Genomic DNA, 21,939 nt, shown 5'->3' with positions numbered 1-21,939 from the left:
AAATACAGTTCTAATGGCCCGTATTTAGAAGTCCTTCAATTTGTCCTTGTTGCTATGGAATTCCATTTCTTACTGATGATCCCATCTGTCTGAGTGGTGCTTGCTACATACAGACCAACCTGAGTGGAGCCACATTTTACCGTGCTCAATTTTACTTCTCCGCTATTTTAAGAAAAGGGGATCGTGCAAGCTTGACACATTTCGCCATGTTGTCACTATAGTCTTTCTTACGTGTAAATGTTTGGCAAATGCAGAAGCAGCGTAAGAACTTGCAGCAGATGCCTAGTGTATGGTAATGGTACTGTTCCAAGAAGTGTGGTGTGGGTGTGATGCCTGTTAACTGTGGGGTTCCTCCTCGTCTTTCCTCCCAGTGCCTGGCAGCTGTGGTGGCTGGGTCACCTTATCACCGGTTGCAGCAGGGCTTGCTGAATCGGGTCATCATTGACGTGGCCGCTTTCCTGGACAGCAGAGGTCAGCGCCACCCTTTGGACCACTTTTTTTTTTCTCCTTGGAGTTGCCTGCGAGCTTCCAAGCGAATGAGCCCACATGCACATAGTGCATTGCATTTTGTTCTCTTTCATCTTTTTCTTCCTGTTCTCTTTAGTAGTGTTAAAGGCAGAAAAAAAAAGATGTTGCCTGTTTGGTGTTTGCACCGCAACCCTTTGGCACCTGTTACGAAGCAGCACAATGTGCTTCTGCGTTGCTCTGTGCGTGTGAAATACACCATGCAAGTTTTGTGCATTGCAGTGAAGCCAGCTCATCAAACATGTTTCGACAATCCGGAGACTGTCCGCCACACGCCACTTGGGGCTGATGAGTCATGGGAACCGGTGCCTATGCGTGATCCACTTTGACCTGGCTCAGCCGAGATGTTTTCGAGCAAGCCTTATGAAAATCACGGCCGTGTGTTGGACCCTCCCCTTCCCCTCCCTCTCTCTGGCACAGCGTGCACTGGCTTCTGAAGCCGTCACCAGACCTATGGAAGGCGTTTTGTGTATTTGTACTTTTTGGTGCCGTGCGCAACACACCAAACACCTGCTGACAGTTAGGAATCCTGGTTATAAAGGTTCGCCCTCCCACAAGCTGAGACTAGTGCGTCCTGGGCCATTGTTCACTGAAGAATGTTTCTCTGCCCATTTGAGTTGTCATGTTGTGAGCATGCCAGTGGGCTGCTACCTGTATCATCACTGTTGTCTACTCACCACGCATTATAAGTTAAGTTTGGCTCTCAGCTGTGTGTCGTTGGAATAGAGGCAACTGCCCTGCAAGCCGCTTGCCCACCATGCCATCTTGGCAAGACGGAGGCTTGTTCTGGGACGCCTTCGCCCATGCAACACACCATAAATTCCAGTCCTTCCTTGATGCTCACATTCCAGTCTCAACCAGTAGAGAAGAAATAGTGAAACAAAGAAGGGAAATGACAAAATAAATCTCGCATTTGCAATGCTGTCACAAGTTCCGTCCAACTGAAGACGAGAAATCAGAAGCCGGTAGGTGATGCTGCACCAGGAGTGCCATTATCAGAGGTGGCAACCATCGTTTGGGGGGAAAAGAAGAGAACGGTGAGCGCCTGTTTTTGCCCCCCTGCAGGCTTCCAGGAGCAAGTGGCTGCCCTGACGGTGCTGGGAGCAGTGGTGAACGTCGCGCCGCTGCCCAAGGAAGTGCTGGAGGCCCTGGAGCAGAGCAGCGTGGCCGAGCTGAGGGGCCGGGGGGGCGGCGGCAGCCCCGGTGGCGGTCCCTGCTGGCTGGCCGTGGCCTGTGCCGACAAGCTGCTGCCCGACATGGCCGACAGCTTCCAGGTGGCCACGCTGGCGGTGCGCGTCGAGGCGCTCCAGGTGCTCACCAGCATGTGCCAGGGATACTTTGCTCAGCTCATGTGAGTGCCCTTGCAGCTCCAATTGAGGGGAAGAAGCTGTTGGGCAGCCAGGTTGGCACACTGTCCTCAGCTCTCACTGTACCCGGGTGCAAGTTAGGAACGGCAATAGCTCGTGTGGGGCATCACTCGGCCGAAGCGACGGCACGGATGCTGACGTGCGGGCGTTTTGAAAGGGGAATGCTATTGATCCGTAGCATCATCTGCTTTGTCTCGTGTAGTTTGATTGTCGTTACTGCAGTAATTTATGCGTACAATAGAGTTATGATAATTCAAAGTTGGATAATTCAAACCAGTTTAAAATTTTTGGCTGGCCCGTTATGTTTTCAATGTATTCTAAAGCAGCTTAATTCAAAGCTGCTGCATTGCATAAATTTTGGTATGTACTTTTTGCTTGTCCTTGCCAGAAAATATCTGCTGCATTTGCTGCTTCTAGCTGCACATTTGCATCCTTATATCACTAAGAGCCACAAGTAAAGCCGATTACGTGCATACACATGTCAAAGCAGAACTGCACACGCCAACAATCGCATGTGGATTGAGAAAGAAATAGAGAAAAAAAAAACAAGACAGCAAGCGATGGTGCGGGTGCATCATGTACAAAATTGACAAAGTGGGAATATAGCACTTCAGTATTGTGTGTGAATGTTGTTTTATTAAATATATGTCAATGTTTCATTGCAACACAAGTTGGTATGCTTACCCGAGTCATGTATGAACAGTTCTGATAATTCAAACAAAATCCTAGGGCTCTTTCTAGTTTGAATTATTGCAAGTCTACTGTAGATTAAGTCCGAAAAATCGCAGCATTAACTCGTGTCACTTGCAAAATGCTCGCAGTAATGCCCACCTTGCGCCGGCTGTGGTGATGAAGCACCAGGGAAACTTCCGTTGTCCTTCTCAAGTTGTACACAAGTATAGTTCTTGCACATCAGTTCTGCATCAGAGCATTAGTTAATTATGTATTGTAGCTGTGCAAGTTTTTCATTCAGTCTTAAATTAATGCTTGCATGCATTTGTTCGCACTGGTTTGAGTAGTAAGTGTAAAAATTCAAATTACTTGTGTACCCACGTGGTCATGTTGCTTTGCATTTATTTCAACACATGGGTTAGTAAGCTTAAAGGGGCCCTAAATAGGCTTCCGAAGGTCGCGCAATCGCTAGAGTACCCCTTCACGACAACGTGTCCCAAATATTACACCTCTGCGTAAAGCAGGGGCCGCACAAACACGAAAAAAAGATTTCAGTTTCTCTCCTGGCTCACCAACTATACCTTGCCGCCACACTTGCGCGCTCTGATGCAGTTCTTTCCGGCTCTGACGCGCCTCTATGACGCACGAGACACTGCCCAGTGCGGCGCCGCGAATGCGAACCACAGCGACAGCGCTCACCGTGCAACCGGAATCTGGTGGGCGGAGCATGCGCGTCGAGTGCTAAAAAAAAAAAGCGCGCGCAGGGCTTGGCGCAGCCAATGACTGCACGTACATCAAGGAGGGTGATGGATTGCCCTGTTTCTCTCGGTGGTCTTGCGCCGGGTCGATGACGTCGCGGCTTCCACAGTGCTTCGGAGGAGCTACTAGAGGAGGAGAGCCCCAGGCCTTATGGGTGGCCCCTTTTAATGAGCGATAACTCGGCTAATACTTAACGCATTTAAACAATTTTTGCGGGATGACGTTCCTTGGATAGTACTCCAGTGACTGCGCACGCAAAATCGTAACATTTGGCAGCCTATTTAGGGCCCCTTTAAATCCAGCGGCAGTGCGGGACTTTCTCTCTGCCCCTCTGGGGGCATGACCACCCTCCCCCGCGGACCGTGTGGCATCTAGGGCGCTATGCAGAGCCTTAGCAAGATGCCTAAGCTAACAACTCATCCCGTGTCTCTATCTCTCTTTTTTTTCTCTCTTCACAGGAGGTCCAGAGAGTGCGTGACATCAGCAATAAAAAAGTGCCTGCTTGATAGCAGTTCCACCATCAAGATACACGCCTTGAAGGCAAGTCCTTATTCTTGCAATAGCGCCTCATATAACGCGATTGTTAAGATTTTTTTTTTCCCTTTCAGTTAACAGTAAACCATAGCTTGACCCCTGCTATCATTCCCCTCATGAAATACATTGCAGTAGCGAAGGTATAGGGTAGCGACTCGCTTGTTTTGTATGATAGAATTATTCAGCGTATTTGGTTTACTCTAGCGGCTCTAATAGGAGACAGTCACACTGGTTCTAGTTTAGTGTTCGTTTACCGTCAGCAGAGTACATATGCGGGGCTGCCAAAGCCGCACGGGGTTGAGGGGCAGTTCCAGGCCTCGGGCAACACATTTTAAGCCAAACCCTATGAGGTGATTGTTATGTTGATTAGGCACCTTTTTATTTACTCCAAAAAACGATTGATTGATTGATTGTGGGGTTTAATGCGCCGACGCAACGCAGGCGATGAGGCGCGCCGTAGTGGAGGGCTCCGGATTAATGTTCACCTCCTGGGAATCTTTATCGTGCGCCGAAATCTCATTCACACGGACGTTTTTGCTTTTCGCCTCCATCAGAAAAGCCGCCGCCATGGCCAGGAATCGAACCCGCAAACCTTGTGCTCAGCAGCGCAATGCCTTAGCCTCTGAACTCCAAAAAAAGAAGACAAAATACAAATAATGTTAATATTAGGAGAAGGCTCCAAAAGCTCACTCTTTTGTTTCCTCTGACCTCTTATAAAAAGCAAGTCTTCTGGTAAATAATGGACTGCTGGAATCAGTTAACTTATAGGTGCAATAAAGCGGAGACACCAATTAAAAGAAACTGTGTATGCTGTTTTACAGTTTCTTTTGGTCTGCGTCTCCGTTTGGTTGCAACATGTCCCTTGACCAGATGGGCTTCCGTCAACCCTTGACTTCGATTAACTGATAGTAATCAAAAAGGTCTATTTGGGAGGGCTTGAATTACTGATTGCACTGTAATTTTCTTGGCTATATTGTTCCGGTGTTTGAATGGGGAAATTTTTCAGTTCAGTTGAATACTGAATATTTTTTTATGACATTGTCTTTTTCACAACACGAGCTCCTTTTAGAAGAGTCAGTGTTCTTGAGCTGCATTAAGCGTGAGAAAATATTTAGAATGCATAGTATGGGTGCCTCCGCATCCACCAGTGTATAACGCTTGCATGATTTGCAAATGCCGAGTTTCAGGGCTGCAGCCTACTGAGCGACTAGTCGGTGCCATGCCCAAAAATACCCTGGAACTAGATTTTTTGAAGACGGTATAAAATTTTTTATTCAGATAAGAACTACTGGACTTCAGAATTCAGAATTATGAGTATGAACACAACCGTGATACTAAATGGACAACCTGTTGCTGACCTTGTTGACTCCTCTTGTGGCTTGCAGCTTGTCGGTGCATTGAGCAAAAAGTTGGCTGAAGCCATGGACGTGAAAAGGGAGGAAGGGGGCGGCGACACCGTCGATTACCTCGGCCTGGTGAGGCACCACCTGTTTGGCTGCACCCGTGCTCAGAAATGTCAGCGTTTGTCGTTTGTGACTGGGCTGTGTCTTCTCTCTCTCTTGCACTTTTCAACCTAGGTGGGGCATGCAGAAGTGAACAAAGAGTGTGTTCTTTGTGGCACCTAATAACCAGTGTTTGTAATACCCCAGTATGGCAGCTGATGACTTATTACTACAACATAGTATACTTACCCCCTCTGTATTCACAAATGCAGCATAGGGATAAATTTTGGCTTCCAACACTTTTTGACACCTTAACGCATCTCAAGAATCAAATTTATTGATCCCAAAAGTAAGCTGTACTTAAGGTACCTACTGCCTATTTTAAGTATTTCTTTTCCTGGCCAACACAGCAGACTATGATGTTAGCTTAGCTGAGTTTGCAGATTTCACACATCGTGCTCGAGAAAATGATAAATTCAAAAAGAGTGAAACATTTTCTGCACCCAATAACAATCCGTGCACCCTTCGGCCGTCCTAATGCGGCCGTCCTAATGTGGCCGTGCACACACCCACACCCCGGCACAGGCGGAGCGTGACGCAGCCGTTGCCCGCACCATGGCGGTGCCCCTGTGCACTGAACAGGGGCGGCTACAGTTTCTTGCCACGCGACCGAATACAACTCACAGCGAAGGGGAAAATACACTTGAGAGAAAGGGGGATGGGGGGAGAGTTGCACAAGCAGCTGTGTTCCATTCTAGTGGTGAAAGTGGTGATGAAATATCTCATGCGATGTCAAGCCTCCGGTTCAATCTGGGGACTGGCCACGCACAGAGGTGGCTGATCTGAAAACTTCGAAACCAGTGCCACTGGGGCGTCCTTCCCGAGTGGGGCAAGAGTCTAGTCCCACCCAAACACCGTACCTAGATTGGCACGTTGCGGGCCAGCCTCATTTGCAGGTGCCCAGCTTGCTCAGAAAAAAGTGCCTTTGAAATGCGCAGTGGGCGTTTCTTATTCTGGTCCTTTTCCAACCCGTATGGCATAATTTAGTTTTGCTTTCTGAATACAGTAGTGAGACGGCTTACGGCAGCCATTAACGGGACAGCCAGCCCATGTCTTCCTGCACCACTTCATTTATAGCTTTGCTACAGGCCTGTAGCACCACTCTACCCACCTGCAGGACAGCTTGTGTCTCTGGATTCATGCTCAGCACTGAATTTGCAAAAGTGAGCAGGCCCCATCACCCATTTCCATATTCCCCTCACCACCCCCGTTTGGTCGTAACCCACGGTGCTCCATGCCTCCTAATGGCCGCGTTATTCTTAACAGGAGGTCTCTGTGTGAATGCGTAATCTGTGCCATCGTTCAACTACATGCCTTTTTCTATCCCGACCTTCATACTTTCAGTCTGAGTCCTTTGCTTTCTCATGGCTCTGGAATTTTTTTGGCATGCCTTTATCCTTCCCCCGTTTTTTGCAATGTCTGCCGCTTGCCTTCACTCTCTATATTCACTTGTACTAGTGGTTCCTTTCTTCATATTGCTTTCCTTCTGTTTACTGATCCAGTCACTACTTTTCTTTCCTTGTATCAATCCCTTTTAAGCCCATCTCCCCCTTCTGTTGCCTTTCTGCTCTCTTGACCTGCCTGTGCTCTCTGGACACCTGCGTATCAGCTCATGGTCTTGCCAGCGTTTCGGTTCTCTCTCTCCCCCTCCACCGATTTGCTCTCTCTGCCTTTCTCCCGTGCACATCTAATGCGTCTGCCGTACCCCTGTTCCTCCCCAGGGTGTCCTTCTGTGTCGGCCTCTGCCCCTGTGTCCCTTATTAGCTCAATAACCTTGGGCCATTCCCCAAGCACTCTGGTCGTGCTCCCCTTGGTAAACCGGTCGCCTTGTAGGGGCGGCACCTGTGGCTGGACTGCCTCCTGAGTGGAACCCTGCAGGCTTTCCTTCAGGACTACTCCGAGCCCATGCTCCAGACGGAGAGCTGCAACTGCCTCTCGGCGATTGGCACAGTGATCTGGGATTCTCTGCCCGTGAGTGCACGTCTCATACGTAGCTGCAGAATCTTCACACTGGGGCTTGCCTCCGATTGATTTCCCTTCCGGGGCTTGTGACACATCTCATCACTTTAATCTGCAATGCACCACTATCGACAAACTTTGGCTCAACTTTGAAAACTGACGTCTCTCTACGGCTGCCAAATTTCTGTCGGTAAACAAAATTGCCCTGTTTCCTTCCCCAGGAGGATCGCAAGGTTTTGTGCATCACGGTGGTGCTAGGCCTGGCCCGGTCTCCCGATACCAATGGAAATGTGGCCGAACGAGCTGAAGACGTCTTTGTACGTAACGCCGCCATACGCTGCCTGAGCGTCTTTTGTATGTACAACTCACTCAGAGAGGTGAGTCTTCGCATTTTTGCGTGATGTCTACCTCCTCTAAGCTCGTTGCCTTGAGATTAACAGAAGTTGAACAGCCAGGGCTACCTGGAAGCTCATTTTTAAACTAGTGTTCGGTTACTAGCTTGATTTTGTCTTGTTTCTTTTTTTCTTTCTCCTTTTGCCTTTAGCTAGCATTTCAAAGGGCTGGAGTTCGGGTGTGCGCATTAGTGTAGTTATGGGGTACCTCATGAGAGAATGGAAAATCGTTCCTACAAATTTCAAGGTGGGCAGAAATTTATTCGGTAATCCAGTGGTTGATGTTTTGGTGCAGATTTCAAAGTAGGAACTTAACCCCCACACACTGGATTGTTCGGATACTTTCATGTAATATAAAAGCTTGTTTATTTTTTGTTAAAGCTTTTATTCAGTAACTTCAGCATTGCCAATGGCTGATGTCTAGAAATTGCTTGCATTGCAGTTGATATAGGTACTGTGGCCTCTATCAATCTACTTAAGTTTTTTATCGCAGCCATCATATGCGCTTAGTCGCCTTATTAGCTTGGCTTAATTCACCGATGTCGTATTATGTTTTGAGAAATATCAGTACTCGCACAAAACTTTACACATTTTAGTTTCATATGCAACTTTCACAATATTAGTTGTGAGAAGTGTTGGAATTAAAATCTCCTGCCAAAATTTTATTGCCTCACTATGAATACATTTCTGTTTGCCAAATTTTTTTTATTGTAGAGTCCCTTTTTCATGGCCTCTCAAACTTCGTTACAGGCAAGAAAGGTTAACATTCACATTAATGAAAATACTCTCTTTGAAGTTATAGGCAAACAGTGTTTGTTCTTAATGAGTGCGAAAGGGCTTTGCATCACAGATTAGCATGGCAGTTCTAATAGGTCCTGTCTTTTTCTTACCCGTTTCTCTTCTAATGGCCCTAGGATCTATTGTTCCTAATGGATGTTGGTGAAATTGCCGTGGAAGCACTTGGAGACTCCAGTGTGCGGATCAAGGCATCTTGGGCCCTGAGCAATGTGGCCGAAATGCTGTCCGAACTGAGGCAAGGTTCTCTCTCTGCAAACACTGGGTGGGGCACAAGTGCCGATGTGGGTCTGACTGCAGTAATTGTGTTAGTTGAAGCTGTGAGCATGCAATGTAGTGTGGGATATGGCGTGCATGGGAGTGCGAAAATTGTGGAGAGAATGGGTCGGGGCCGCTAGCCGGTCCTGTAAAGACAACGTCAATCAAGCGCCGATGGCATGTGGAAGAGCAAAGCCAGACGCCACTGGTAAAAATACGATTCTCTCTGTCTACTGTTCATGCTGGATAAATGCTGATTAGGCTGGTAGAATGGGAATTTGGGCAGCCATCTGGCCCTTCCAGGGCAGTTATGTTTAGTCTCCTCGATAGGTTAGAACACAGAAAGGATAAAAATCCTTCCTCTTATGTTCCGGCTGTCGGGAGGGTCATCTATTTCTGTAAATTGCCACTGTGTGGCCTTTGGATGTGCAGGAAGTGCAAGTCGAAGACTGCATCTGAGGTTCCGAGCAGTTTTCTCTGCCTCCTGGGAAATGCGGCCATTCATCTGCAGCCGGACAAAAACCAGGTGCAGGCCAACACTTTCAGGGCGTTGGGCTGCCTGCTGCAATTCATCTCCCTAGAGAACTTGGGTAATTACCTCTGCTCCTCTCTTCCTGTAAGGTGGCCAACCAGATTCTTATTCTTATCCATCTTCCCTTGACATAACGCACGCTTAAATTACGAGAAGTTGGGCACTGTTGTTTATCACTATGTATTTGTGAGTGCAGCATGGCAGCCTGCTTGACTGTGCACATTCCACTGGTAGCGCTTAGAATTGGAGACTTCCTAAAAGCCCGGTTGCTATGTTTGGGGTTTTCTTTGGTTCACAAAGGTTACAGTGAAGAAATACACAGGATAAACAGAAACATGTTGCGTGGAGTACAAATACAAGACTTGCAAGGTTCATGCATTTTTCATTTACTGTGGTAAACGACCATGTGAGCAAAATGCAATCAAAAGTCGTTACAGCTCCTTTTAAGATACCGAAACGGCTCGCGTATGGAGTACATGGATGTTTGGCTTTTAAGGGGCAATACGTGCCAGACATTTAACAGAAAGCCTGAGCTTGATGCCCCCTTAGCAACCCATAAAAGACGCAATGTGAAACTGATTTGAATGAACTTAGTTGCATTTGAGGGAAGTCGACAACAAAAATAATGAGCGTCAGGATTTCTTTTTTTTTTTTTTAGTTAGGTTTATGATTTGCTTAATTAAGCTGGACCCAAAATAGTGAAATTATGAACGTTTTGCTGTAGACATAAAATTAGTGGCACTTTTAAGCAAGGTCAGGCCTGAATGTTTTCCTGTGTTGGTGTCATAAAACAAGCGTTCGAACTCTGTACGAGGGTATTTCAGTGCCCCAATGTCTGAACCATGTTTTCCATCTTCTCCCCCTCTCCATTCCCAACCCAGAGAACGAGGGTGTCCGACAGCTTGTTGCCAACGCTACTGCATGCTTGATCCAATACCGCAGCGCTGGCCTGATGAAAGCGCGGTGGAATGCCTGCTACTCCCTCGGCTGCTTGCTTGGGAACGCCGACATTGTCTCCAAGGGCTACATTGACGTGGTACGTCGCCGCGTATTGTGTGGCATTTGCAACGTCAACATTGTTCTGTAGCGCAGTCGCTCACTTAGTTAATACTGCCTCTGTGAAGACAGTTGTGTTAAAGAAGGCGATATAGCAACTGTAGGGACACAGTGTCCAAGGCTTGCAAGCATGTTTTGTGGCTATGCTAAGCTTCAAAAATTTGCCCTACTGTATTTGCTCACATAATGGTCGCACCTTCTTTCCAGAAAAATTGATGGGAATGGGGGCGGTTGGAGCAAACAAACATTAATGGGGTAACATTTTTAGTGAATACCGTAATTACTCGCATAATCCTCGCACTTTTTTTTCGGAAAAGACAATGCGAAGTTAGGGGTGCGAGAATTATGCGGGGAAAAAAAATCCGGAGCACAGTGTTGCCAATTTGCCTCTTGCCAATCCCGCTAAATGTGGCGGTCGTTTTTTATATATGTAAGCTCAGTGTTGCCAACAGCAGCTATTTCTTTTTATTTTATTATTTACAACGTAAACAGTCTCCCGTCGATCAGCGATCACGAAATTGCCGCCTCTGCTTTCTGACGCGCGCCCTATCTCGTCGTCGTCATGTGCGTGCCCTACTCCAGTAACGCACGTTGAAGTCGGTGACGCCGAAGTGCCTGCCTGCGGCACGGTTGCCGTGTTCGATCGCGTACTCTTTCGCTTTCAATTTGAAAGCGGCAGTGTAGCTGGCGTCCTCCCCATGGCGAAGCGGCACCAAGTACAAAACAATTAGATCAAAAAGTTCTCAAAACGGCAGCGAGCCATCCACCACCACTGACGCGAGTGACTCACTGACTGCTGCCGCTCAACGGCGGGACCACGACGGCGACTTGACGACACGACAGCGGGCTGCGTGAACACCGTCTAGTTGCGCGCACGTGAAACATGCGCGAAACCGGCTCAAGGACAGTGTGAGTAGCGTGTTAGGGCGCCTGTTAGGGAGTAGCCATGCAGGTTTTTAGGGCGCCTGGATCGCCTTGGATACACAGCGCTCTCCGCCGAACGGAGAGGCGGTGGGGGAGGGCGCGCGTTGGAGAGCGCGTGCACCATGCGGGTTTCGCGAGCAGGCAACTTTCGCCGCTGCAAAGTTGGGGGTGCGGGGATTATGCGAGGAACCAAAAAATCCAAGTTTTGGTGGCTCACATTAGGGGTGCGAGGATTATGCGAGTGCGAGGATTACGCGAGTAAATACGGTAGTATTTCTATGAGCATGTGATAGCTGAACTCCAAATATGCGGGAATGATAAACTCGGTTGGAGTTTCTTGGTGGCTGTGCACTTATATTTGAGTGATTGTCAGTGAAAATTTAGCATACGGGGGGGCTTCACAACACATTTTGCATGTAATGAAGTCACTCGACCGACGGATGCTTAAAGGAGCCATGAAGACAAAATACAAGTTGGGTTTATTAAAAAGACGGCTTAGTCCCGATAACAATGATATTAATATCACCACAATCTTCGAACAAATAACGGAGGTATTAAAGAAAACGTGTGAAGCAGTCGCGACCCCCTAGCCAATTTCCCGCAACTTTTCACGGAACCTTGTTTGTGCGATTGGCGGCTGCCTAACTGACCTGTCGCGACGACACATGACTGGACGTCTGTAATAGGGCCTCTAGTTCCATTTGACTGCATCATTTGAATGCTAACGTGCAGTTAACGCACTGAAAATTATGTTTTATTGTTGGCCCGTATCAACGTTACTAGATTATTTTCAGTTGTAAAACTGGGCGGCGCTGCCCGGAACCACCACCGATCCTTCTCTCTGTGGCGCTGCAGTCGCAACCGGCTCGGTAGACGGGGCGCTCGCAGACGGTTTCGCTTATGCTTCTCCCTTTGCGTTCCTAGTTCAGCGCTCGGCGCATACTTTTCTCGTGTGTGCGCGGGCGCGTGGGTGGGCGCACACATCTGGTAATTATTTACATTCTCGGAAGAAAATAGCTACAATAAACAGCAGACACAATGACATTTTTTTCGCCCCTTGTGTGGTTCTTCTGGGTCCTTTTTTTGCCGAAGAGCAGTACTCGCAGACTATAGCCGGCGCATTCAGTGCCCTGGTCTCCGGCGTTTCTTGTTCGCGCGGTCGTTCTCCGTAGTGTTGAATGCGCGATGCCGTTCGAGTGGCACGTTTAGTGATTTGCCAGCGACTGTATTCCATTGATGTGGGCCTCTGCATGTGAGGCTGAGGCAGACAATGCCGACCTGCTTCGTTCCCGGGTGTACCAGCAGAAACAATTAAGAGCAACACGGACAGGCACTTCTTCTCGGCCCCCAAAGTTGCGACGCTTCACTCGCTATGGCACAAGGCCATCCCGCGTGCGGATACGGAGCTTTCGACAAAGTCCAAAGTGTGCGGCTGCCATTTTCACGTACAGGACATCGACAAAATGACGTTCACTCTGAGGAATTCTCTGCGCGCGTCACCAAATCGTATTTGGTGGCGCGCATGCATTTCTATTCCATATTCCTTCGGTGAGAACGTCCCTTGAATGTGTAGGTTAAGTCGGCGCGCAAACGCGCTAAGCTACGTAGCACGCTGGCAAAGTTGGAGTTTGTTGTAAATAAAAAAAAAAACCTTGCATACATGTATCTATTCATTACTTTTTTCTGTTAACATGCTTTGGTATTTTGTAGCCATATTCACCGTAAGCAAAAAAGATGTGGAGTTGATTTCTAAATAAAAATGTTCTCATGTTTCTATTCATTACTTACTTCGTTTCTCTTAACGTGCTTTGGTGTATTGTAACCATGTTCTTTAAGCAAAGAAGATGTGGAGTTGATTGTAAATAAAAAAAAACGTTCGATATATTTTTCTACTTTGTGTATGCCGTAAAGTGTGTACTGTGAAAACCAATGAATTGCTGAAAAGAACTTTATGCTTATTGACATGTAAGTTGGTTTAACTTCGTCAGTTAATTGACTAAATAATTCTTTCAGTTAGAAATATTTCGCCTTTTGCAGAAATGTCGCTTCTTAGTGACGTTTGGTAAAGCTAACTGTTGTCAGGGAAAACATGGAAAAGATACTATTCTAAAAAGAACGTCGAGAAAATTAGGAAGTTTCGTCTTCGAATGGCCTGAATTACTAGAGCCACTAAGTGACGTAGCTCCAATGCTGACCTCGCTTCTTTGGCTGGAAACAAAATGAGCGGTTTCATGATTTTTTATAAAATTCGGAAGAGTCAATCAAACTAAGCTTTAACGGAGGCTTATTCTATGCTACCAGCTCGCTGCAGACCGTTCACGCTCGTGGTTGACTGCCAGCGAGCAGCCGACGCAAGCGCGCGCAAACTACGATGCGCTTCGGCTGACCTGTTGAAGAAAGCAAAGCAATGAGCCGTAACGAACGGCTTTTACGCCCCACATTAGCGATCCTGAGCAGCTACTGGAAAGTACTCTGGCCTAGATGTAGTCTGGACGCGGACAACTTGGCGGGTAGCGGGTAGTCTTTAATATTATCGCGCGCTAACGTCATGAGAAGGCCGAAGAGGCGTTGGGAGAGGCGCTGTTGCACGCGACGAGCAGCGGCCGGGTAGAGCAAAATGCGGCGGTCCCGCCCTCTCGCGGCACGCCGAGAAACGGAGACGCCGGCGATGCACGGCGCATGGGGAGAGTTTTACAACTGAACCTATCTAGTAACGTTGGCCCGTATGACGTCATTCTTGCTCATAACACGTCACTGTGGCGCAATATTTGAAAGTTTTTAAATACTTCTATCTTTTTTGTTGTTAAAAAAACATCTTTTGTGGCTGTAATGGAGCTGAGTGAGATACTGAATCCTATTTCTTTCAAATTAAACGAAGTTGTATTTTCTCTTCATGGCTCCTTTAAGCAATGTGGCCAAACCCCACCAGGGCCTTGCTTGTGGCAAATTCAAACATCCCCCCAGGAAGGGAGTTGGCTGACCGTCCGGCTAATTAGTTCGAACCAGTAGCAATAACGGGGAAAGTGGCTATGTAATAAGCAGTCTACTTTATCATGTGGTATGCGGCAAGGTTGGAGGTGCCACAACTGTTCATTGTTACACGTGATATGTTATCGTAACCGGTGTTATTATGAGTGGGTTGATCTGTGTGACACACGTCAGTTATTTACCATCATCATAAATCGGAACAAGCTGGTGATTACTGTGGCAAGTTTGAGGTGGGATTGTGGTGAGAGGGGGAAAAAAATGGTTTTTGAATCCTCATGGCAGTGGGTGTTGTCGTTATGTACTAGTGAATATGGTAGTTTGCTGGTGTGAAGTGGTGCCTGATGGGGCCAGTGGCAGCTGCACATTAGGGGACACAGGGGTTAAATTACCATCATCGTGTCATTTATGTGGTGTAAATTTTTCATCTGCTTTAAAGAGTGGCCAGAAATGTTGCAGGTAACTTCAGTACAGCGGTTACCACATTGGTACTCCAGCCTTTTACAGTCTTGGGAAGCCCTCACAGTGCAACTTACTGCACCAGGGCCAATTTTTGTACAGAACATCCTACAAGACAAAAGCTTATCCTGCTCTTGTAGGAATTGTTGAGCAGATTTTCTCCGGTCGGTTTCTCCATTATGAACTCCTGCCCGGTGCTAGTTCTTTCAGCAGGGGAAACAGAAATGGGTCGTGCGTTTCCCTCTCAGGGTGCTGTGCTGGACGCCCTCATCTCGAGCCTCAACACGTGCAGCAACTTCAAGGTGCGCATCCAGGCGGCCTCTGCGCTCGCAGTGGCCAAGGAGCGCGACACCTACGGGCGTCACATGGCGACGGTGTGGAGCGGAACGCTCACGGCGCTCGAGGGCACCAAGCAGCAGGTCGACTACCGGGAACTGCAGCACCAGGAGCAGCTCAGAGAGCAGGTGAGGGCAGCAGGGGGTCACACACTAAGATTCAGTCTGAATAGTCTCCTTATTGGGAGCCTAGTTTCCAACTTGGAGGCGCTCACTCGTTCTTCGAGGGTTCGTAAAATGTTGGCATTCTGAACCCATTACTTGACTGGTCATTTCCAGACCCTAGCCTGCACTCTCAGAGTGGACTCAGGCTCCGAACTAACTGCAGACCGATTTTATTAATACGTCTTCATGAAACTTGTGGAATCAGGGGGTCTAGTACGCCCACTGGATGCAGTGTGGGCATAGGGGGTGAGACCTCAGCTAGCTAGCCACAGTTACAGGGAGCATCCTGCAAAATCCCCCAAGGGTTCGTGACTCTCCATCAGGGCGAAGACGGGCTCCAAGGGGCCGAGACAAACAAGGGGCTTTGTTAGCTCAGTAGTACAACATAAATATCACGAAAACAAGGCAAGGTAATCACAGTATACTAACATGCGCCTTCATGACCCGTGGCTGGAAGTGCCGGGACGGTCAGTGGGCTCTGTATGTGCGGTTTGCGAGCAAAGTAGGCCTAAGGGGCCCGACACTCACAGGGCTGATGGCTGCGTCCTAAGCGAGGCGGCAGCAGCACGACGAGACGGGCAGCATTTCCTTCCCCAAAGTGGGATCACTATCCTTAGAATGGTGATGGGAGAGGACAGAAGGTTCCTAGGGGCATTGGCCAGTGGGAGAGACAGTTCTCTCTGCTGGTGCATTGGCCTGCGTGACATAGCGATGTAGCGCACAAGGCAAATGCATGCGCTCCAGCACAGGGTAAAGGGCATCTGAAGGATTCCCACACACTGGCTTGAGGGACTGTGTTTATTTCCCTGCCAATACCACTCCAGTGCAAGTTGGTTCTTTTTCTTTCTTTCTTTTTTTTTTTTTTTTTTTTTTTCTTTTTAATCAAATGCGTATTGTGCCCGCTCCGGATTTTTGCTGTTACACCGATGCGAGTTGAATAAGAACGTCATGTCTCCCAAACATGAGGAGTAGCTTCTGCTTTTGCACAAGAACATATAAAAAATCGAGGCCTGTAAAAAAAAAAATTGATATTCGATTCGATATCTGGCTTTTTTTCCAAATTCGATTTGATATTAAATTCGAAAGTTGCTATTCAGCATTTGCACACCCCTACTTATAAGCTTGCTGAGCGCACTATTTGCACTCAAATGTAATGCATATTCATTTTACAGCAGTAAAAATGGTGCGGTAAACAATGAAAGTTGCGAAAATACACAGAAGAATAGAAGTACCGATGCGCACTGCTGTTGGTACTGGGCACACTATGCTTGTTTTAGCTGCGCAGCAGCCCGCCACTTTGGAGTTGTCTTACGCGACACTGGCCGATTGGTGCAAGCAATGTTGTCTTACGTCAACCCTGTTTGTCGAGGATACCCCATGTTTCACAAAATGATTACTTTCTACAGTAACAAAAATAAGACAGGTGCAAATACGGCCAAAAGTGAAGCGGCTAGTTCCATTTACGCCAGGACAATTTGAGAACAGTTTAGAACAGTTTCAGTTTCTTTCCTGCATCACGAAATTCATATTTAGCGCTACTACGCAGTTACCCAACTTCAAGGCTACCTGCCATGGCGTCCGTGACTGATCCTCGAATAAAGCACGCCGCTCCTGATTTCCCTCCACCCTAACCCGATTTCTGCAATAAGAACTTCAGATGCAAGTCAAAAGATCACACCCAGTCACCAGATATCTGTTCCGCCGAGGACAGCGCTTCAAACCAGCCTTACACTGCCAGCTGTTCGCCTTCCAGTTTCGTTTCCATACGAGTGTATCTCCTGGTGTCTAGTGTTGCTGCTTAGTTGAACTTTCCATTTAGACGGAGTTTCCGATAAGTTTTTGTACTGTTTCAATTGAAAAATGTTAGGTGGCGCTGCAGTGGAGAAGGTTCGTTGTGCTGATCTTTTTTATCGCGCAACAGCTACTCGGTGAAAGATCGCAGGGTACGATTCTAGCTCATCGTACCTCATTTTTGCGAGCAAGGCTACAATTGCGAGTAAAAAGGTGATAATAAAGCTCAGCTTTATGGTTTGAGGGATTACTGACCGTGAACGTCGGCAAGCATCAACCACGGCGTTCCATTTTCAACTTCATGCATGTTTTTTTCCGCATCGCGTGCTTGTCCCAAATATTGTGCTCGCTGTAAATGCAAAGTCAGTCATTGAAAAGATGTTTTTACGTTACGTGGGAGCAAATTGGTGCCTCTGATAATGTCAAACCGCCAGATTTATTCCAGGGAACCACCCGAAATTGCACATTTTGAATTGGAGGTTGGGCCTCACCGCATGACACGAGCACCGTGCGTGCTAACATTTTTTTTTTATATATCTGAGAAACTGTTCTGTTCAAGTCGATGTTTTTTCGAGGGCGTATTTTTGAAATGTTTTCCTACAACATGTATATTCTAATTTTTTTTTACTACCGGTGCTTTTATATACACAACTCCTTTTTTATCACTTTTTTTGACAACTTGAAAAAAATTTTGATTTTGATATTTTTTGTCACAACTATGATATATAAAAACATTTAAAAAACTGTTGTTATTGAAAAGGCCATTAAAAAATCTGCATTTTTTGTTCCTGTAATTAGTGCCTAACCAATTTTTTTAGCAGCAAGAAAATGTTTTCTTGGACCCCTAAAAATTGGTCAATTTTCTGGCGGTAGCGAAAGAGTTAACCCCTTCTGCTGGAACCTTTCTTCCTTTCGTGTGCTCAGCCTGCAAAGTGAGGAAATTGTGCTAAACGTAAGGACCTGTAATTTTGAACAATGAGGTGGATGTTGACATTGCCCTTGTACTGATGGTACAGTAGGATGCACTGCAACCCTCTGCTCTTACCTATTTCTGTGCCATAATTGCAGTCTCTCTTTAATTGCTGTCGTCTCTCTCTCTTTCCTTGTGCGGCGTAGCTGTGCACCACAATCTGCCACCTTTTGTCCCTGGCAAAGCCAGAGGACCTCCCTGAAATGGGTCGGGCTGCATTGGAGCATGAACGCAACATATCTCAAGCTTTCAAGAGGACATCGACCAAATCGTCGCTCGTCGGTAGGTTGCTCAAGATAGCATCACCACTGTTCGTGCCAGGATTTCACGCCAGGAGTCGCCACAGAATGTTGCAGAAAAGAGAAGTGCCCTGCCTTCGAGTGCTTATTATTGAAAAAAATTTGCTTTATCAAGCACGCAAATCGTACACCTAACACTATGTGGGGGACTATGGGTCAGATACAAGTGGAGCGAATAATGGTTTCTGCTCTTTTTCAGAGCCTTTGCAGAGAGCACGTGACAATGTCTCAAGGATATCCAAAGAGCTTTCAGACAACTCAACTGCCAAGGTCTTGAAGCTATTGGATGCCCTACTCAAGGACAAAGAATTGACGGAGCTGCTACCTGTGAAGGGGCTAGAAATCCAGTGATAGCAGCATGAATTATGGATGATGGTTATCAGTTTTTATACGAGCAGTTTTGTTACTGTTAGGATAACTAATTACTGTTTGTTAGCATTTTGTGAGTTCTGTTCATGCATTTTTCAGGGAAAGAAATGGTTGTTGTAATGATACAGTGGAACCTGGTTAAAGATTGTTTAAAATTCGAATCGTTGCTGAGGGGGAACAACAGCACAGGGACTACTTTTTATTTATGTTTTAATGCGACATTTTGACCAAAATTTGAGACTGTTGTGCAATATGTAAGGTGCCACATAGCGATTTATTTGAAATCCCTGCGAGGAAGTCTTCATGCTGTGCAGTTACTATGGACGGAATTGGCCAGCACTACTTAGTTGCTGTGGGAACTCGTGATTACACCAAGGTACTACCCTGAGTGCGCTTGGAGGGTATGCTGGAGTGCACGGCATTCGCTTCTATCAGCACAGAGTGTAGCAGCCTGGCATGGAAGCAATGCGGGAGTAACAATGACATATTCGTTGTGACATTACCTTCAAGAGATGTGAGCAACACACAGGCTGTAAATTCTTTGTTACTGCAGGCATAAGATCAGTGGCTTGTGGTCCGAGAAATCTACCTCTAGACTTTGCACATTAGCAGTCAAACTCCGATGAACGGGCATGTACATACACATGCCATTTCTTGTGGTGGGAGCATAGGGCCATTGGCCATACTTAGATTACTCTCCCCATTAAAAAAAAAAGCATGAACCACGCATCAGCCAAGCAGGACCTGATCTTGATGCTGAGGCTGTTACAAGGTTGGAGAAGCCAACTGGGTGACCTTATTACCTGTGTGAAGCTAGATTCCAGCAATCAGTGCCACCGCGACACAATCAGGTGTTTTGCTGAAAGCTGCCACTCTAAAAGGCTTTTTCACAAGTTCCACCTGATAAAATTATGCCGCGTTGATTGCTGAATTCAAAAAGAGCAAACTCCCTTATGTTGTGCTAAACCAAGTGCAGAACTCTAATCTTGGTGTTAATGATTGCTGCATTCTAAATAAGCCAGCTAGGTATTTTGATCCTTTAAATTCATTGTGATTGTGAGAATATTTACGATTATTGCGACTGTTTTGTGACTTCTCATTGTGTTAAAAAAAAAAACAAGTCTAAGTATTTTTGGGCGAGACCCTTGGTTTTCAGCCTGCTCAACAGTGCTATTTTGCTGCAGTGAAACAATAAACTTTACACGCATTTCTTTTTTCCCTGGACTTTTCTTTCTTCAGAGAGGCTCAAAATGAGCTCCTCAAGCTATAGCATATGTCTTCATGGTGTGACGTGTGCATGTGTGCACGTGAATATGTGTGTTGTCCGTAACTGAAAGCACTTCACAGTTAGTGCCAGAAATTCAATTTGGCGTAATAACATACTTCACTTGTGACCATCAATCAGTCTTTTGCCACCTCGCTGGCAACGATGCCACTTTTACTTGTTCGTTGGATGTACTATAACCAAGATGGGTTGTGGAACTAATACACGCTTTATCTGCTGGCGAGCACTGACACAAAATTTCAAAGCTGAGATAACTATGTGAAAGGCTTCCTTTGTGTATGAAGATATCTCCCAGCAAGTTTCAACAGTAGCCGTTCAGTATAACATATTCTTAAAGGGGCCCTGAAAGGCATTTTGAGCACACTAAATGAAGTAGCGCAATCGTTAGATTGGGTCGTCAAGGTCATCTGGGCCAAGTATTACTCTTTTACGCGCAGCGGAAAGCTCACACTTTTGTTGCAAAGTTTGTCGCTTTTTTCTCACCCTTTCCTTCGTGTTTTTGGACGCCGCCATCTTCACATGTCTACATCATCGATTCCCCGATGTTCGTCATGAGCTAGATATCCTGCTATTGGGCGGCTTTTTCACGCACTTCCGGCAAAGAGATGAGTCGTCTGCTCAGCGTCGACTCGCCGGCTGATCTGCCAGCGTAGTGCCGGAGTGCTTGGACATTTTACGACAAACGAAACAAGTGTAAACAAACGCTTAACCGTTCGTATTGAATGCAGCACGGCCATAACACGACATGGATATTCTCTTACCGGAGTACGTCCCATAAAGAAAGCGTTGAAGCCCCGTGGCACTTCTTTCGTGCAATCGCAGAGAACGCCCTGAGCCGAATGCCCAGGTTTGACAGATACATTTTTTTCCCACTTCAAAACAATCCAGAGATGCGTTTCGAACGAACACAACGTCACAACATGCGTTGCAAGTCTGAACCGCGATTGACAGACGATGGGCTGCCTCCTCCTGCCCCTCGTAAATTCGGCACTCACCTCGCGCGCGGTTTGCGGGGACGAACAGCAAGTCACTTAACTCTGGCGCGCAAGCCGAGATGGCTTTTAGCCACGCACACTGCACATACCCCATGCGAGGTTGAGTCGTACGTCGCTCGAGAAAGATAATCCAGGCCATGGGAAGCACTATCCACCCTCAGAAGCACAACGTCGCATTTCATCGCGAAACAAAGGCGTCCACAACACACACACCATCGCCTCCTGTAATGCCAAACGCATCTCGCACTTCCAAATGAGAGTGAGTAGTATGCGTGCAGTGCCCATATGCCGCGAGGTGGGGCCCCAAGCTGAACCGGGATCACGCAACCGTAACTGACCTCTGGGGCGGTTTGTGCCTTGTTGCCAAGGCAACCGATGTTTGAGATCGTCAAAGAAAGGCGCTCGCTCCAGCGCTAGAAAGCTCAGAGCCGCGCCGGAGCATGTTTAGCCAACGTTGCCGCTCTCCACCACGCGTCGCCCCAAGCGGAACTGGTCACATGATTGAAGCGTTTTGTGCACGGGTTCTGTATCGGCTTAAAATGCCTTTTTCAAATGGCGCCGGCAGGAATTACCACCACCGCAAAATAAGACCCGGCACCAGCGGGGCCACATCTGATACGGCGCTTTTTGGATAAACAGTGCGCGGTGCATGAAAGGGACCGAGCGCAAGATCCTCCCCAGCGGCTGCGAGTTCGCCGCCGATTAAAAGTCACGTGCTGCACTGCAGCAACGCACACCGCGAAAGGGCAAGGCCAGGCCACCGCACACATGCGGCCAGATTTTTCGTTCGCTTATCCATCCTTGAACGGAGTGCGGAATTCATGGTGTCAACAAAACTTGCCCGTAGCAGACAGCAGTCGGAGGAGCGTAATGCGGAAGTACGTCACCGCTGACTAGCGCAGCATCATGGGAGGCAGTGCTCGCGCGCCGTCAACAGTTGAAAAGAGGAGGAAACGCGGCGCGACGATAATGCGCGGTTTTTGATTTACGATTTCTCAGCTAATACTCATC

General features: G+C 47.2%; 1 protein-coding gene across 1 annotated transcript in view; it reads left to right on the top strand.

The window, feature by feature from the left end:
• The window catches only part of LOC144144416 (HEAT repeat-containing protein 6), a 38,283-nt gene extending 18,417 nt beyond the window's left edge, over positions 1 to 19,866 (top strand). The window contains exons 13-24 of the mRNA XM_077675848.1: positions 372 to 471; positions 1,591 to 1,876; positions 3,782 to 3,863; positions 5,243 to 5,332; positions 7,193 to 7,330; positions 7,540 to 7,695; positions 8,625 to 8,743; positions 9,196 to 9,353; positions 10,177 to 10,331; positions 14,968 to 15,183; positions 18,127 to 18,262; positions 18,479 to 19,866. Of these exons, the coding sequence (XP_077531974.1) occupies positions 372 to 471; positions 1,591 to 1,876; positions 3,782 to 3,863; positions 5,243 to 5,332; positions 7,193 to 7,330; positions 7,540 to 7,695; positions 8,625 to 8,743; positions 9,196 to 9,353; positions 10,177 to 10,331; positions 14,968 to 15,183; positions 18,127 to 18,262; positions 18,479 to 18,630 (1,788 nt within the window). The 3' untranslated portion in view covers positions 18,631 to 19,866. The remainder of the gene's footprint in view (positions 1 to 371; positions 472 to 1,590; positions 1,877 to 3,781; positions 3,864 to 5,242; positions 5,333 to 7,192; positions 7,331 to 7,539; positions 7,696 to 8,624; positions 8,744 to 9,195; positions 9,354 to 10,176; positions 10,332 to 14,967; positions 15,184 to 18,126; positions 18,263 to 18,478) is intronic.
• Positions 19,867 to 21,939: the final 2,073 nt, after the last annotated feature.

Source organism: Haemaphysalis longicornis, unplaced genomic scaffold (genome assembly GCF_048455015.1).
Source record: "Haemaphysalis longicornis isolate Haplotype H1 unplaced genomic scaffold, Haemaphysalis longicornis Haplotype H1 scaffold_7, whole genome shotgun sequence".
NCBI classification, from domain to species: Eukaryota; Metazoa; Arthropoda; class Arachnida; order Ixodida; family Ixodidae; genus Haemaphysalis; species Haemaphysalis longicornis.
Note: the sequence above shows the minus strand (reverse complement) of the source record. Positions and strands in the feature narration are given on the sequence as shown.